The sequence below is a fragment of the Colossoma macropomum genome, unplaced genomic scaffold, assembly GCF_904425465.1.
Source record: "Colossoma macropomum unplaced genomic scaffold, Colossoma_macropomum, whole genome shotgun sequence".
Taxonomy (NCBI): domain Eukaryota; kingdom Metazoa; phylum Chordata; class Actinopteri; order Characiformes; family Serrasalmidae; genus Colossoma; species Colossoma macropomum.
Genome location: NW_023494787.1, coordinates 30768091 through 30786673, shown reverse-complemented (window position 1 = coordinate 30786673; position 18583 = coordinate 30768091). Strand labels below are relative to the sequence as shown.

General features: G+C 38.7%; 1 protein-coding gene across 1 annotated transcript; it reads left to right on the top strand.

Annotated features, from left to right (window-relative positions):
- Positions 1–5064: 5064 nt before the first annotated feature.
- limd1b (LIM domains containing 1b) lies at positions 5065–16071 on the top strand. Its single transcript, XM_036566890.1, has 8 exons — positions 5065–5122; positions 8566–8667; positions 8893–8960; positions 9488–9550; positions 10725–10855; positions 11574–11624; positions 15749–15800; positions 15909–16071. Exons 1-8 carry the CDS (start codon positions 5089–5091, stop codon positions 16005–16007), a joined length of 600 nt encoding a protein of 199 aa, XP_036422783.1. The 5' UTR covers positions 5065–5088; the 3' UTR covers positions 16008–16071.
- The last annotated feature ends 2512 nt before the right edge of the window (positions 16072–18583 follow it).

The following is an 18583-nucleotide window of genomic DNA, read 5'->3' as shown; positions in this document are numbered from 1 at the left end:
TGAGTTTCTGAGCAATTCTTTGAGGCAAATGAAATAGAAAATGGAGACAGAAGAAGAGCAATACTTATTAGTGTTGTTGGGGCACAGACCTACACTGTCATGAGGAATCTCATCAGTCCTGAAAAGCCTAAAGAGAAAACATATGAACAGCTAGTCACCTTGCTAAAGGAACATTTTAACCCCAAACCTAGTGAGATTGTACAGAGGTACAAGTTTGATTCCCGTGATAGGAACCAAGGCGAGTCAGTGGCTATGTAGCGGAGGAAACAACAAGGAAGAACAGAAAGGGAGCAAAGTTCTCGCCACTACTTTCACAATTCCCACAATGTCATAGAGGGCAGCAGCGATAGCTGGAAAAAACATTCAATTTATGATTGACACGGGGTGTAGTCTCACCTTAATGAATGAAGCAAGTTTCAGGAAGACTTGGGAAAACATGGAAATTCCAAAACTGAGCCCTAGCAAGGTCAAGTTGGAAACATATACAGGCCAAGAGATTCAGGTTATGGGTCAAGCATGGGTCTCAGTAAGCAGCCAACATCAAAAGAAGACTTTACCTCTCATTATAGTAGCAGGAGATGGTCCAAACTTGCTAGGCCGGAGTTGGATGGAGGAGATTCGTCGACCTTGGGAGAGAGTAAAACAAGTGAGAGAGATACAAGAGAAGTCAGACAGACCAAGTCTACAGCAAGTTTTAAAGTGGCATGAAGTGGTGTTTAAGGAAGAGCTGGGAACTTTGGTAGGTACCAAAGCTACCATACATGTGTCACCCAGTGCTAAACCTAAGTTCTACAGACCAAGACCTGTTCCTTATGCCATGCGAGCTAAGGTTAATGGAGAGATTGATAGGCTGTTGAAGGAAGAAGTCATCAAGCCAGTGCAATACTCAGAATGGGCTGCTCCAGTTGTCCCAGTCTTGAAGCCAGATGGTTCCATAAGGCTATGTGGAGATTACAAGTTGACTGTGAACCAAGTCGCTACACCAGAACAATACCCCATACCTTGTGTGAAAGACCTTTTTGCAACTCTGTCAGGTGGAAAGCAATTTACAAAATTAGATATGAGCCATGCATATCTACAGTTACTTTTAGATGGGTGGCATCAGCACCAGTGATATTCCAGAGGGTCATGGAAGGGCTTCTACAAGGAATTCCACAGGTAGCCATTTACCTGGATGACATTTTGGTGACTGTAGCTGATGAGAGCATTTGAAGAACTTAGGGTAACACTTTACTGTAGGGTGCTGTTCATAAGGCAACATGACACCTACATAAGCTTGTCATGACATCTGACATAACCCTACATAACTGTTTATAAATGCTTGTTCCAATAAGCGTCATTCGCTATAAAGGTTACATTTGCCAATTTTGATCAAAGTCAGCTAAAGTAGCCTTAACAGATGACAGATGACGCCTGTTGTAATAAGCCTTTATAAACAGTTATGTAGGGTTATGTCAGTTGTAAGGACAACCTTATGTAGGTGTCATGTAGCCTTATGAACAGCACCCTACAGTAAAGTGTTACCGAACTTAGAGGAAGTGCTAACCAGAATGGAAAAGGCGGGACTGCGCTTGAGGAAAGACAAGTGTTCATTCTTGCAGAGAGAAGTGCAGTACCTAGGCCATCGAGTGGATGCACAAGGGTTGCATCCCTTGGAGAGCAAAGTACAAGCCATAGTGGATGCGCCAGTTCCAAAGAGTGTCTCAGAATTGAAAGCTTTCCTGGGCCTCTTAAATTACTATGGGAAATTTCTGCCTAACCTGTCCATACTGCTGGCTCCCCTGCATTCCCTGTTGAAGAAGGATGTACAGTGGGGGTGGGGTAAAGCTCAAGCGAAAGCTTTTTGTGAGTCCAAGCAGTTACTGGAATCAGCCACAAGACTGGTACATTACTCACCAAGCCAAGAACTCATATTGGCGTGTGATGCGTCAGTGTATGGAGTGGGAGCTGTGTTAGCTCACTGCATGCCAGATGGAAGTGAAAGTCCACTGGGATTTGTATCCCGTACTTTGTCTCCAGCTGAAAAGAAATATTCACAACTGGACAAGGAAGCATTAGCCATCATCTTTGGAATAAAGAAGTTCCACAAGTATCTGTATGGCCGTACATTCACTATTTGCACTGATCACAAACCGCTAGTTGCCTTATTTGGGGAGAAGAAGGCCATACCACAGATGGGCTCCCCTAGAGTTCAAAGGTGGGCGGTATTGCTGAGTGCCTATGAATATCAGATTGTATATAGACCAGGGAAGTTTCATTCTAATGCAGATGCTTTGAGCAGACTACCCCTTCCAGAGAGTCCTGGAGAAGAGAAGGAAACAGAGCAAGTTCTGATGATGGATTGCGTAGATTCAGTTCCTGTGGATTCCAGGCAGATTAAGAGCTGGACAGCCAAGGATTCAGTGTTGTCTCAGGTACATGGATATGTGCTGAGAGGGTGGCCAACTGTAGTAGAACCACAGTTGAAGCCTTACTTCCAAAGACGATGGGAGTTAGGTGCTTGTGATGGTTGTGTACTTTTGGGAGCAAGAGTAGTGATACCACAGCAAGGGAGAGAAATGATGTTAAAATCTCTTCATCAGACACATTCAGGCATGTCTCGCATGAAAGCGTTGGCTAGGTCGTACATGTGGTGGCCTGGAATGGACAAAGACATAGAAAAGACAGTCCAGTCATGTGACCAGTGCCAGTGTCACCAGAAAGCACCACCAACTGCACCACTGTACCCATGGGAGTGGCCTGAAGCTCCATAGTCTAGGATCCATGTAGATTATGCTGGGCCATTCATGGGAAGAATGTTTCTAGTCATCATGGATGCTCATTCAAAATGGTTAGACACCTACCCACTGTGATGATAGCACATATAGCACACATCATCAGAGCTGGAATAAAACCATGTGTCTGCATTTTAAAAAAGGTTTTTTCTTTCTCTTGTGAAGTTATTATTCTGGACATAATGTAAAGTAATAGACAGTTAAATGTAATGTAATGTAGACTTAAATGTAATGTAGTATAATGCAGATTTAATATAATTTAACAGAGTTATACGTAATGTAATGTAGGGTTAAATATAATGTAGTGTGATGTAGCATTAAAAATAACAAATGGATTGATAGATAGATTTTTGTTCAGCTACCGGATAACTCCACATGCAGCGACAGGGGTGTCACCAGCAGAATTGATGATGTCCCGAAGGTTGAGGTCCACCTTTGATTTGCTTATACCGGACATCCAGGCCAAGGTGAGAAGCAAACAACTGAAACAGAAAGAAAACCGAGATGGACAAAACAAACTGAGACGTTTCACGAGAGGAGAGGAAGTTCTAGCTCGGATTTATGGATATGGTCCAAAGTGGATTCCAGCTGTTGTGAAGGATTGCACAGGTCCGTTGTCTTATTCAGTGGTCCTGGGAAACGGGCATACCTGGAAAAGACATGTCGATCAGCTGAGAGGTCGCAGTTCTGGTGGAGTTCGAGAGCTGATGGAAAGTCCTGTGAGAGTACCTGCAGCAGTACAGGAGACTGTGGAATTGTCTATGCCAACCTCAATTGAGAACTGTGAGGATTGTACCGAACAACATGTTGAACCAGAGATTGTTCTTGCAAAGCCCGATCCTCCGAGCACACCTGCTGTGAGTATCACAGAGTGTCTGTCTGTTTATGTTCCGGCACGTAATCTAAGATCTGCAGATAGTGGCCTTCTACAGATACCCTCTGTAAAATACAGAAAACCTAGAGAGGCCTCTTTCAGTTATTATGCTTCTAAACTGCGGAACTCAATTCCACCTTTTATTAGACAGTCAAGCTCAGTGCTCACTTTTAAGAAGCACCTAAAAATGTATCTCTTTAAATTAGCATTTAACTAAAACTGAATGTCTCGTGGTGTTTATCTTGTAATTTAATCTTCTTCATTTTCATCTGATTCTAATTAAGTACTAATGATCTCTTCTATAACTATGTTTTATCACCTGTCTGTAAAGCACTTTGAGCTGCCACCGGCATGAAAAGTGCTATATAAATACAATTATTATTATTATTATTATTATTATTATTATTATTATTATGCGTCGTTCAGAGAGAGAACGGCATGCCCCATTAAAGTTAAAAGACTTTGTTATGTAACTTTGCCTTACAAGGGCAATTAAGTCCTAGATAAGTAGAACATAATAATACGTAATAGTGAATGTACCTTTAGTTAGAGTTGTATAAAGTGTTATGTTCTTGTTAAGGGGGAGGGATGTAGTACCTTCAGTGCCCACTAGGGGTTCCCAGTAGTCTTAGTTGTGCGGGGTTGTACTAGTTAGAGTGGAGAGTGAGAGTCAGTACTGCCATGTTGAGCTGCAGGCATCTGTAAGAGAACAGAGAAAGAATTAAAAGGAAATAAACTGGCATGTGGGCTGAAGAGTTTTTGTGTGTCACGATATCACAACATATATACAAAATATATACTCTTACTATTTTTTGATTATTTTATGTTACAAAAAATGCGTTCCAAAAGTTCCAGTACTCACCAGTGTTAAATTAAAAAGACAGTGTAGTGAGGGTCTTCAGAGACGCTGCACATTTTTGCTGCCCATGTTAGTAACTTGCTTAACCAGTCAACATTTTAGATTTTGGAAAAGACTGGCTTATTGGCTCACTGGCGCTTATAACACTGTTTTATGTCTGTCAGTACTTAGGCACTAAAATGTGGTATTGAATGAGACAGAATTTTCAATACTTGGTAGTACTGAAGTAAATCAGTTGGTTCCATGATACCCAGCCTTATCATTAGGCAAACTACTAAATAATTATTGCCAATCCATCAAGAATGTTTTTTAAATGAATATTTAAGTTTAACCAATCAGTAATCTGTAATATCAATCTGTAATAAATTTGAATTGTCATACATGTGTTTTCATAATGGACACATGAAGTGGCCACACGCTGGCTGTCTTCATGAGCTCTATTAAACTGCGCCCCCCCCCCACACACACACACACCCACACACCCACACACACCCCATTCACACCAGGCTCTCCTGTTACAGAGATGTAGCTGTTGGAGTGTCCTGCTAAATTTGACAGAGAGCAAGCGGACAGCACTGAGAATGGACACCCAGTCAGACACAGACTACTGCTTTGGTAAGCTCCCTGTCAGTGAAATCTCTGTGAAATGAACTGAAGTAGACAAGTGACTTGAAATACAGTAATATGCCTAAGAATCTAAGAATTGGTGTCCCAGTTTGTTACACTGAAGAAGGCGAGTTAATCCTGTGATGATAGCACATATAGCACACATCATCAGAGTTGAAATAAAACCATGTGTCTGCATTTTTAAAAAGGTTTTTTTCTTTCTCTTGTGAAGTTATTATTCTGGACATTAAAATTTAAGACTTAATGTACAGTAATAGACAGTAAAATGTAATGTAATGTAGACTTAAATGTAATGTAGTATAATGCAGATTTAATGTAATCTAGCAGAGTTATATGTAATGTAATGTAGGGTTAAATATAATGTAGTGTAATGTAGCATTAAAGATAACAAATGGATAGATAGACAGACAGACAGATAGACAGACAGAGATAGACAGACAGATAGATAGACCGACACATAGATAGATAAGTAGATAGACAGACAGACAGAGAGTCAGATAGAAAGAAAGAAAGAACAAACTATACTGATCCAGAAGTGCAGCGCTATAGTAGCAAGACATATAATTGCATATACACTTAGATAGAAATAAAAACAGACATAAATTAGAGTAAAATATGAGAGAATAGGAATAAAAGTATATATTTTCAGCATATTTACATAAGCATGTAATACTTTGTTGCAATTACATGAGAGCACTAAATGGTATGAGGTAGTTCAAAACACAGTGTTTATAGACACAACTAGGAGTAGCAGCAGTATTTACAGTCTACAGTGTGTAGTAAAAGTGTCATTACAGTAACAAATTATGATGTATTGCATGGTGTGTATTAACAAGAGAGGTGATATAGTGATGTGGTTCAGCACAGTTCAGACAGCAGGAGATCAGTACCGTCTCTGCAGTAAGGAGACTTGTTGTAGAGCCATATAGCAGTGGGTAAGAAAGGTCTCACATGGTGCTCCTTAACACAGTGTAGCTGTAACAGTCTGCCACTGAATAGCTTCTCTGTTTTTCCAGTGTACTATCACTGTAGCTGTGTCATCAGAGAGTTTTAGCAGATGACTCTGTGTTGTACCTGAGGTCAGAGGTGAACAGGTTGAACAGGAATGGGGCTAATATACTCCCCTGGGGTGCCCCAACACTGCACACATCCTTGTCTGAGAAACAGCCCTGCATTCACACATACTGAGGTCATCCAGTGAGACAGTCCACTGTTCATGAGGCGATAGATAATTTTTACGTTTCCCTGAACTTAAAGGGCTGCATTTTCCTGGTGTTTTGTCCTGCACTCATATATGATGTTTGTGTGGTTTTATGTAACAAAAAACAGCTGCAGTTCATTTTCACATGACCATTTTCTAAACTCGCTTTATCCCTGTGAATTAAACATGCTATTTTTGTTACCATGCCTTTATGACTGTTATATGTAAATTGGCTCTGTTCCGATTGTGCCTCATTCAGAAAGCAGTTTAGGCAAATCACCAAATTGTGCAAGAATCTTTCTCTCCAGGACTGGAATTCCCCACTCCTATTCTAAGAAATAAGGAAGGGATGGGTAGTGGTCATAAAAAAATAATTGTGACTCTTTTAGGTACATAAACCTACACAAATATTCACACAAAAAAGTGGACTTGGAAAATGCAGGATGTGAGCCTTTTAAGGAAAGCCTGGCCACTTCCTATTCCTCCCATTTTCCAAAAACTGGTTGTATAACACCAGAGGGAGAGCCCAAGAGCGAGTCATCAATGAATGTGGGCAAAGACTGTATCTGGATGATTCTACCCAGTTGGCTAAAAGTCCAAACTGAAAACATATTTTCGACTTTTAACTGACTTTAGACTAAAATCCTTTTGCTTTGAGTGACGCTTTATCTTAATTATGTTTGATCTATTAAAACAAAAGAGTGAACATTCCATTTTGTCTCTACCAAAACAATAATTACACCTCTGAAACTTTATCAAATCATTTGCTAGTGACAATTTTAGCTAATTTTGAGCATAACTCAAAACCACTGTCTAGCACGAGACTAACAAACACAACTTTGAACAGCTGTACACAATTGCAGAAAGTAAGTGTTTCGGTAGTGACCATTCTTAATGTTACACACTGATTTTCAGAATTTGGGACACATTTCCTTCAAAACAATGAGATCTAACTGCTCACCATGTGGGCATGAGGGACAAGGATGCAGTCTCACTTCCTGCTCTAAAATGCAGAGGTGTGGCTAAAATAAGGCTCTGCCTATGAACTAACAGTTGTTGTGTTTCAGTAGTGACATGAAAATCTGAGAAGCATTTTTATTTAAAACTTTAATTCGTGATCAATCTACAACTTTCAACTTCAAGAAATCAAAAAGATATTGAAAAACATTGTAAAAATAAAAAAGTAAGTATTTTCAAACTTAGGGTTTGGGACAGGCGCTTCCCAATAGAAAGTATTCTATAAATGGTGCTTTTGTATATATTTATATACGTAGCTTATTACTATCTCTATTAATGCCTTGAGTTTAAATAAATCATAACATAAACCTTTAATCTCAGATCTGAATACTTTTTAATTTTTTTAACTAATTCAGTAAAATGGTCCATATCATGTCTGAATGAGAGGATTTCAGAATAAAAACTTTCATCCAATCAATAAAAACTTACCAGCGTTTTTATGTTTTTCTACAGTAAACAGGATTTGGGCAGTAGGACGCTAACAGTACAAAGACTAATTGCTGATTGGTTGCTGAGCTGATTGCCTCTGATTAGCACTCACTGCCATCATGAATGTACATAAGGCAATGCTACAAAGTCTTATAGAAGGAACTGAAACACAGTCAAATGATAGCGGCGTTGAAATATTGTGCATTTGCGTATCTATAAAGGATTAATCATTCACAAATTGCCACACAAAAGCTCCACAGGAGCTCCTTTTAGAGTCTTACCAATCCAGAAGACATTTGTGAGGGCAGTTCTCCTCAGCTGGATTAGAATGCTAAATGGCACCTGCCAGCATGTCCCTAATTAATTAAACAATTAATTTAACTTTAACTTGTTTTAAAAAATTTAACTACAAGGCAACTTGTTTCAAACCACAAAAGTAATGAAGACGAATTCAAGTACGTGAACAACTTACACTTTAAAACAAGCTCTGCTCCAACAGCTTTGTTTTTCGCCATTTTTGTGGAGCTTTTTTTCCTCCTTTGCATTGTTCGTGTGCAGAGAACTGTGGGTAACTGAAGGCCTGGAAGGATACATCTGATTCCTCCTTGATATCACTTAGAACGTAGGCTACATTTCTAGGCTGTATACAAAGGGTCCTTCACGTTGGAACGGCATGCTAATGACATAGCGGCTGAGAAATGCAGCCTACCTTGGCAGCTATTGCAGCTATTGAGTGGCAGTTAAGTGTGACAAATTCTTTCATAGTGCTGACTTCCCCCTGCAGGAGAGTGTGTGAAGTGCAGGAAAGCTGTGCGTGGAATTGGGCAGGCTTGCCGAGCACTGGGTCAGCTGTACCATGATGACTGTTTCACCTGCTGTAACTGCAGTAAGTGCTCAAAACCAGTGAGGAAGCAGAGGTCTACTGTAGTAGGAAGAGCATGTGAACATGAACTGACGCACAGGAAATTGCAAAAACGCTACACCAGGTTAAAAAGTCTTAACCTGGTGTAAATGGCTCAATATTCTTCTGCATCTGACTCATTGTCAGTTTTTGTCAGGACTTGTGGTGTCTCACATCTCTCTCTCTCTCTCTCTCTCTCTTTGTATACAGGTAGGAAACTCAGAGGGAGCCCATTTTATTACATGTCTGAACAAGTCTTCTGTGAGGAGCATTTTTTGGTAAATATTTCTACACCCTCTAAAAAAACATTCCCAGCTCCAGTCCTGCACAACAAAACGTAATGTAGTCCTCTGCCACTTCAGTTGCAAGACAGTGTAGACATTTACAAATACTGCAGTCATGTTATTATTTCATTTAAAGTGTTCAAATCACTTAATGTTTCACAAGTAACACCACAGATACAGTCTTTATATGATATTTTTATATATTTGTGAAAAACAACCATCACAGTTGTTTCACATTACACTGAAACATTTGTGGTCACTGCTGTGACCTGCTGTTTTTCATACACAACATGACTGAAGATCACTTAAAAAAAACAAACAAAACAAACAACAAAAAAAATTACCTTAGTTTTATTGCTTAATTTAGAAACACCCAAGAATACAGTGACCTCAACATTCTGTGGTTCATTCTTACTTTGAGCTCATTTTCATGCCTTCAATGTTGTGAGAAAAGATTTGCTATCAAAACCATAGAATGACCCTTTTTCTGTATTGCACTGATGGTGTCCACCTTTTTCCAGCATTCTAGATTGAAATGCTCTGTTGACGTCTGTGACTCCTGTGGATTCCTAATTACTGACATGGTTGGTCCTGGTGTGTGTGTGTGTTTTTGAGGTGCTTTGTTACATGCTTAATCTTTTTACAACCTTTTTAAAAACCTTTTAAAACCTTTTCTTTTTGGTTACTAGGTTAAAGTTATGGTTAGGGCTAGGTTAAGCATTAGGCTTAGAAAATTCTTTTGAGCTTGAACCCTGTCAAATTACATGTTTTGTTTATTTTCTAAGTGAAAATAAGTTGACACATTCTCTGCAGAGAACACACTTACATATGGTAAAGTTCTATAAATTTTAGTGCACAGTTTCTATTTGTTTACTGAGTTGAACAGATTGGGGAAAGATATGCACAGACCACAGTTTATGTTTACATTTTTCCTCCAAAATGTTTAATTCACCAAATCAACACTAATTGTGTATTAAAGGACCCATTTCCCACATTCTTTGTGTATTTTATTTTTTTGTGTGGTTTTGTGCATTAAAAACAGTCATAAATAATTTTACATGACTCTAACCTTTCTTTAACCCTTAGAATAACATTTTTTTTTACTGTGTCCCTAAGACTAGTACATGTAAAAGAGCTCTGTTCTTATTGGCTGCCCTGTATGGTGCCCCATTCAGAAAGCACTCAGAGCTGAAGCACTGCTTATAACTTTAGTGTGAATGGATGGGGTTGAACTGCTCTAGGCCGAATAGGTGGATCGCGACATCACAAAACAGTGAATTCAAAATGGGCTGTTTTTGCAGACTAGTTTTCTTATATAGACTGGTTAGTGAATGGCACGTTTTGAAACATATCACTTTATTCCGAATAAACAAAGGAAATTCATTCTTCCATGATGTGGGCCCATTAAAATGTACAGAAGTGTGTTCTCTTAGAATGTGTTAACTTATTTTCACTTATTTAACTAATGCATTATGTTATTTTATGTTCTCTCAACATATTTTTACAGTGTAGAATCTGGCAATCTACATTATAGAATTCTAGCGTAGGCGTGTAATGCTACAAGCTGTCAAACCACTGTATACAACATGCTACGCCTAATTGTGCTTCTGGCACCATTTTAACCTCTGGGTGTTTACAAACATTCATTCACATTCACTGAGTCAAAGAAAGAGAGAACGATTTTGATTGATTGTTTTGAAAATCGCAGAGTGATTCCCATAGACCCTTGGGTGAGCTTTAACACTTGATGTTGTACAGGCTGTGCAGGCTGTGGGGAAATCCTTCCACCCTACCTGCTTCCGCTGTGTCGTCTGCAACCAGAGACTGGAGGGGGAGCCTTTCAGTGTCGACACACAAAGCAGGATATACTGTGTAAAAGACTTCCAAAGGTGAGACACTGAGCTGAAGTCATTATAGAAAAGTCTATACACTCGACAGCCATCTTGGCAACGTACCCAGGCAGTTATTTCCACTCATAAGACCAGATTCCTGTCTCTTTGAGTGGGCAGAAATCTATGAATTCAAAGCTAAAAGCCAAATTATCGTTTGAAAAGCATGTTTGAAATCATTGTTAATATCTGACCAAATTCATATAAATACTTTCTAGCTTTTGGTGCAAATACTGCACAAAAACCTGTTTTTTCCCTTTGTTCTGGCTCCTGCACATTTGCCTGTCTCCAAATCAAGGGGTAGCTTTTCCCACTTGCAGCTTTACCAGCAAGCTGATTGGCTCATTTTATTGAAGGGTAGAACTTTTTTTGCAAACAGATACCATGCTGGTGAGATTTCTCATTCATTTACCAACTAGTGGCCTGTCTCTGTGGAGTTCAAGTTACAGATAAAATAATAAAATCCACAAGCAAAATGTTAAGTATCAAAATGACCAAAATATTTTGCAAATACAAATAATGAGGGTTAAAATAAACTTAATATTTCAAAAATATTATGACTCAGCTTTACTCATTCTGATATAAATGTATTACTCATTTTGCCAGTTTTTGCTTTCATTTTTTTCCATTTGCTGATTTTACCAATATGGTTTTTTGTGTTTTAAATCTTTCTTTTGTGTCTGACTTTTGTTGGTTTTTAACATGGGATGTGTCCTAGAAGAGGGCGTTCACCTGCACACTCTATTGGTCAACTGATTTGGAGGGACAGGTAACCCTTGAGCATGAACTCTCCGCAGCAGAGCAGTTAGCAGTTGTTATGACTGCAGTGTTGTACTGGCATATCTGATGTTATGAGCAATGTGTGTCATATTCTTTTTAAATGATTAATGTAACACATGTTTATGGGTCTCGTGTCGACCTGTGTGAAACGATATAACTGTTATTTTGGGCACTGAACAATGAACTTAGTTTCTATGAATGCACAAGCCACATTTTTTTTTGTTTGCAGCTGCTAGCGCTAACTATAACCTAACAGTGTCCTTTAGGGCTAACTGGGCTAGTCATACTGAAACGGAACTAAATGGCTTAAATATCTAGTAATGCGAAGAGTGATGTGAAGGCAGGGGCATCGGCAGCCTGGGCTTCTGCGGCTACAGCCCCGAATATTCTTTAATCAGCTGAAAACTTTATATCGTTATGAAGAGAGACACAGAGAGAGAGAGAGAGAGATTGCAATGGAGAAGATAAGATACCTGATTACCTGAAATCTCTGTAAAAATGACAAATCTACTCTGCTGTAAAACAACAATGATTTTAAATTATAATTGTAAGTAAACTGGCTGGTTTAAAATTTCAAGTTCACATAACATGTAAGTTAACTGTGTGTGCTACATTCTGTTCACTCATTATTTTAAGTAAAATAGCATTAACATTTTAGAGCAGTCAAGTTACTTAGTTTTTGAAGTTAAAACTACAAATTAGTTTTTTTTTTAATTTACATAAAAATCTGTCATTTGAAAACTAGCCTGATGTTGTACATGAAAAAAAGTTTACCCAATATTTTGTCAGGCTGCAGAGCTCTAACAGCATTTATCAAGACACTAAATCACCTGAATGAAATGATTTGTTTTGGAGTCATTTTTTATATTTAGAATACTGTTTCATTTCAAGAGTTTTACTGAATGACTGTTCAGCTTCTAAAATATATCCAACCTGTAAATAAAATGGTTCTCCTTTTAACAGGAAAGATGTCTAGAGACTGATGTGGAGAGAGAGGAAATGTGCCAACAGTGGTGTTTGATAACGGCATTGTTGAGGAAACATCTGTTTTTGACACATTTTTTCCACTTTCTGTTACAGTGGTTTATTTTGTGTTCATCATCAAAAAAGTAGCAACTGCATATTTTGTAGGTTAATTAAAAACTATTTTTTTGGGGGTTGATGTCGAAAAACAATTCTACAGTGACCTGGGCTGAGAGTCGGACCTTCACAGGCCCAGCCGAAGCTCCTGTTTGAAGCAGCATCATTCTGTAACCTAGTGTGCTAATATAGAAAACCTGTTCAGTGACTGAGGGATTCTGTGGGTAGAAACAAGAAAAGACTGACAGACAACTCCACAATGTAGTGGCCAACCATGACATGCCAATTTCACTTTTGTAGTGATTGAACTTAAACTATCTTATGGCTGCAGTAACACATAGCTGTGTGCCCAGGCCAGTGCTGAGTCATTTCCCTCACCCCACAGCCCTGCAAATTCAACAACACACCTGGTTCAGCCATGAAGGGCTTGATGCTCAGCTAATGAGCTGGATCAGGTGTTTTAGCGCAAGGAACAGTTGAAACCATGTGGAGCTGCAGGTCGCCAGAAGCAGGTTTGAGAAATACTGATTTAAACAGCTGCGAAACTCCTAGTTAGCCCTTAAGCAGACACTGGTAGGCTATTCAGTGCTAGCACCTACAAACTAGAAAGGAGGTACAGCTTTGTTCAACAGTTAAGTTTACTTAAAATACTTTAATTTCCACTGTATATGTATTATACTGGTTGACAATAAATATGACAAACTCTGCATGAAATGCCAGCGCAATCCTCTCTGGCAACACTATGCTGAGTATACTATGTAATCAGAGGTCACCTGTCATTCCAAATCAGTGACAACTAGAGTGTGCAAGTGAACAGCCTCTCTTCTAAGATCCACCCCTGTGAAAATGTACCTAAAGTCAGAAGCAAAAGAAAAAATTCAGAGGCAAAAGAGCGATTCCAGAAGTTTAAATTATCAGCAAAATAGAAAAGCAAATAGAAAAAAATAAAGCAAATACTGGGAAAATTAATAATTTACATCTGAATGAGTAAAAATTAGTAATAATCTTTTTGAAAACATAAAATGTAAAAATAATTTATCTCTTATTATTTGCACTTGCGATCGACTGGTGACCTGTGCAGGGTGTTTCTTGCATTCCGCTCAATGACTGCTGGGATAGGCTCCAGCTCCCCCCCGTGACCCAGAAGGATAAGCGGCTTAGAAAATGTGTGTGTGTGTGTGTGTGTATATTTGTATTTGTAACATATTAGGCCATTATGATACTTAACATTTTGCTTGTGGATTTTATTATTTTATCTGAAACTTTTGGCACAAAAGTATCTCCATATGTATGTCTCCTCCTTTATAGTTTCTTTGACTGAGCTCGCCCACTCATCTACAGCAGGAACATTCTCATCTCACATTGACCTTTTTAAAGTAAATTGAAGGGTTCTGGGAAGAACCTTTAAATTGGTATACAACCTTCGCAACCGTCTAAGCGTTGGCCCTATCATCAGGAGATCGCGAGTTCGATCCCTGGTGATGCTACAGCCATCCGTAGCCGGGAGTCCGAGAGAGCACAATTGGCCTCGCTCTCTCTGGGTGGGTGGGATGGCTGCCCTTTTCCCCCCATCACTCACTCAGCGCGATGCTAGTCAGCGCAGGCGTCTGTTAGCTGACGTAACAGATCTGGCGGTTGACGCTTTCCTCCGAGCGCGTTCAGCTGTCCAGTGACGTTGCGTGAGCGGCAGCTCGAAAAGAAAGCGGTGGCTGGCTTCACAGGTCTCGGAGGAAGCCTGTGTTAGCTTTCACCCTCCTAGCGTTGATAGCATCGTGTGATTGGGGGAGTCCTAACCAGCGGGGTGGAATTGGCTACGACTAAATTGGGGAGAAAATCGGGGTAAAAATTAAAACTTTGGAAGGTTCTTCATAGTCACAGATCTCTTTTTTAACAATTCAAAAAGTTGTTCTTTCTTTCAATGGCTTTGCTCAAAGAACACTTTATGGCACCTTTATTTTTAAGGCAATCACCATCATCTTTATATACGTTTAGGTTCTTCATTCTCTTTCCGTTAACACTTAGTCATCCTAAAGACAGTGACATCAGTGTCAGCAAAAACTGCAAACCTCACTTCCTGTATTGCAGAAGATGTGATCTTGCTGGTTGTCATAATGACGAAGGTGATCAGAAGATTCTGAGTCACTACACTCTAATGACACTGCAGCCTGAGGGGTTCACTGGCAGGTGGCTCTTCAGAAATATGCTGCAGCCCTAGAATTCAGTCTGAACTGTGGATATATTTTAAAAGATTTTTTTTTTCTGAAATAATAAAGGGAAATTCACATTTGGCTGGTCTTTAGTGGCTCAGCAGGAATTATGGTTTACTGTCACCTTCAGAATTCAGAGCAATCCGGGATTATTAAAAAAAAAAAGAAAAACAAGTCCTAGAAATTTTTGTTTGCTCGGTGCCATAGAAGAGTCTCCATTCGTTGAAAGGTTCTTTAGGAAACCATTATGAGTGTGAAGAACCTTTTTTAAAGTTTAAAGCAGCTCAAAATCATGTAAAGGTTCTGGAAAGAACCTTCAAATTGTAATTATACCATGACATTATGTAAATTTTCAAACTATCTTTTTCAAACTTTTTTATGGCACCAATTCTTCTATGCCAGTTCTGGAAGAAAGACTTTTTTTAAATATGTATTTATAGATAAAACAATCATACTAGCTTGTTTAGAATGTGCACAGAAAAATGTCTTAGACACTGACTCACTGTACTACACTAAACTGAAAGCAGCCAGTTCATAAAGAGCTTCAGTATGATCTCTAACTCAAAACACATGAAGCACTTTTAAAACCAAATAGAATCACAGCCTACTTAAAGTTATTTTTTAATTGTCTTTGTTATATTTTACTGTCTTTTGGTTATCTATTTACTTTAAATTTAACTTTTTTGTTTATCTCTTTACTTACTAACTAACTTTATTTGCCATTTTATTTTTTTCTCTCTTTGTCTATTATTCTTTGCCCTTATGTCTTTTACGTTTTTTTGTATTTTGTTTTTTAATTATTTTATTATTGTTCATCCTCCCTCAGGTCTCTTGCTCCAAGCTGTGAAGCCTGTGGGCTGCTTATCCTGCCCTCTGAGGTATTTTACCCTGAATGTTCGTCTGTAGTTTTCTCCCTGTGCCCCAAACATCGCTCCCAGTACACACCCAATAACTCATGCTGTATTTATCTGTGTTTGTTTGTGCAGGGTTCTGTGGAGACCATACAAGTGGTGTCCATGGATCGAAACTACCATGTGGAATGCTTTCCATGCAACTTTGGAGAGCGTTCTATTAAAAACACTTGACTTTTAGGTCAGGTTTATTTAGAGAGATTTAGTGAAAAAGAACATATGAAACATCATAAGCCACTCAAAGAAGGCATCTCTGGCTCTCTGTGCTGCTACTATGTTGTCTGTAGTCTGCTAAATACTGTACATGGAAATGTAGTTGCTACTTATAGTATCAACTGTTCCATTGTTTTGCTGTGGTCATAAACTTATACTAATGTTTTCTGTTTGTGGGTGTATTATACTTGCGGTTTTAGTAACTGTTTTCATGCTGTTTTGTATGATCACTGAAGGGTTTGTCATTTTGCCCACATCATTTCACACATTGTTGATAATACGAGAATGGAGTTTTCAGAGTGAAGGAAGACTGTTCTTCAGTTACTTTTATCCTTTTCTTTATAATAAGTAGGCTTACAGGCCTGGTTTCAACTCACATCGGTCATTTAAAGCATCATGTAATATTTTTTGTTGAAACTGAAAGAAGTGGCATTACTGAGTATGGAAGAAAAAGAACACACTAAAATATAGTGGGCGTGAGCCACTGCAAGTTGCCCTGTAAAGCCTGAAATAATTATTTAAAAGGCATCAGGTATCAGCCAGGTTAAGTTGTGTAATGCTAAAAAAACACCTTGTGGTTGATTGGATGAACAGGTGAGTAACATGATTGGGTACAAAAAAGCATCCCAGAAAGGCTGCGTCTTTCAGAAGTAAAGATGAGGAGGGGTTCACCACTTTGAAATCTCTGTATGCAAGGGACAAGTCCTAAAACCAGTATTTGCTGGCTGTGATATTTGGGCCCTCAGGTGGCACTGCATTAAAAACAGACATGATTCTGTAGTGGAAATCACTGCATGGGCTTAGAAACACTTCTAAAAACCACTGTCTGTAAAAAACAGTTTGTCGCTGCATCCACAAATGCAAGTTAAAACTTTAAAATGCAAAGAAGAAACCAAATATAAACAGGATTCAGAAACACCACCGGCTTCTCTGGGCACAAGTTCATTTGAAATAGACTGAGGCGAAGTGGAGAAGTGTCCTGTGGTCTGATAAATCAACATTTGAAATTCTTTTTGGAAATCATGGACACTGTGTCCTCCGGGCTAAAGACCACTCAGCTTGTTATCAGTGCACAGTTTAAATGCCATTATTCATGATGGTGTAAGGGTGCATTAGTGCATAAGGCATGGGTGATGCACATCTGTGAAGGCATCATTAATCGTGAGCGATATATACATGTTTTGGCAGACTACGTCTTTTTCAGGGAAGGCCTGGATTATTTCAGCAAGACATTGCCAAACCACATTCTGCATGTATTACAACAACATTGCTCCATATTAAAAGAGTTAGGGTGCTAAACTGACCCGCCTGCAGTCCGGACCTGTCACATGCTGATAATGTTTGGCGCATTATGAAATGAAAAATATGACAAAGGAGACCCTGAACAGTTGAGCAGCTGAAATCTTATATCAAGCCACAATGGAAAAGCATTTCACTTTCAAAGCTACAGCAATTGGTCTCCTCAGTTCCTAAACGCTTACAGAGTGCTGTTAATAGAAGAGGTGATGAAACACAGTGGTAAACATGCCCCCGTCCCAACTTTTTTGGAACGTGTTGTTGGCATCAAATTAAAAATGGGCACATATTTTTCAAAAAACAGTAAAATTTCTCAGTTTCAACATTTGATATGTTGTCTTTGTAGTATTTTCCTTTAAAAATATGGTTTACATGATTTGCATATTATTGCATCCTATTTTTATTTACAGTGTCCCACCTTTTTTGGAAATTGGGTTGTGAAATAAGAATCTCATTTTCTATTTGTTTAAAGTTTGAGTGGCCTCTCCCCATGTGAAAATGAGAAAATGTATTTGTCTAAAAGGCTAAAACTTGTTTTTTGTGTACATTTATTTGTGTACATTTGATTGTATTGCCTAATGGTGCATATGTGGGCTCCAAACCTTAATAGTAGTTACTGAATAATTTATAGTACTTACTCAATAATGTCTTAAATAAAAAAAAATAGTAAGCCTGCAAGGGTTAATAACATCAGATAATGACAATAACTTGACCATTCTGAGAAAGTCCTGCCTTCCTTAGTTACTGTTGCTATGTCTACCAAACCTTCAGCTAGGCCTTGATAACAACTGTAACACTTGTGCTAACAGACTAAAAAAGTAGTTCAAGGAAAAATGTAGTCACACAGTACGTTTAAAACATTCTTCATTCAGAAATAAACTGGCTTTATAAGATGTTCAGTGCAGACATGCATATTAGACAACTGGCGAAATATCAGTGTCACTAATCTAAAGCAAAAAAAAATGATTCTGAAAACTGTGTTAAGCAAACCAGGGAAATCGTGCAGTCACTAGATGTTAAAGTGGTTGGTTTTCATGTCTAATAATGAGAAGGTTTTAGCGACAGACGCTACCTCTTTAGATGACCTAATGCTAAGGCTAACCACTAGAGCTAGTCAAAGCAACGTTAGATGCTCTGAAGGCGTCTGAATGCATTCATATGTTTTAATCACAGATTAGCACTGTACAGTCCTGTTTAATCTGTCAGCAGCTATGTTAAGAAGAGCTAACTAGCTAGCTAGC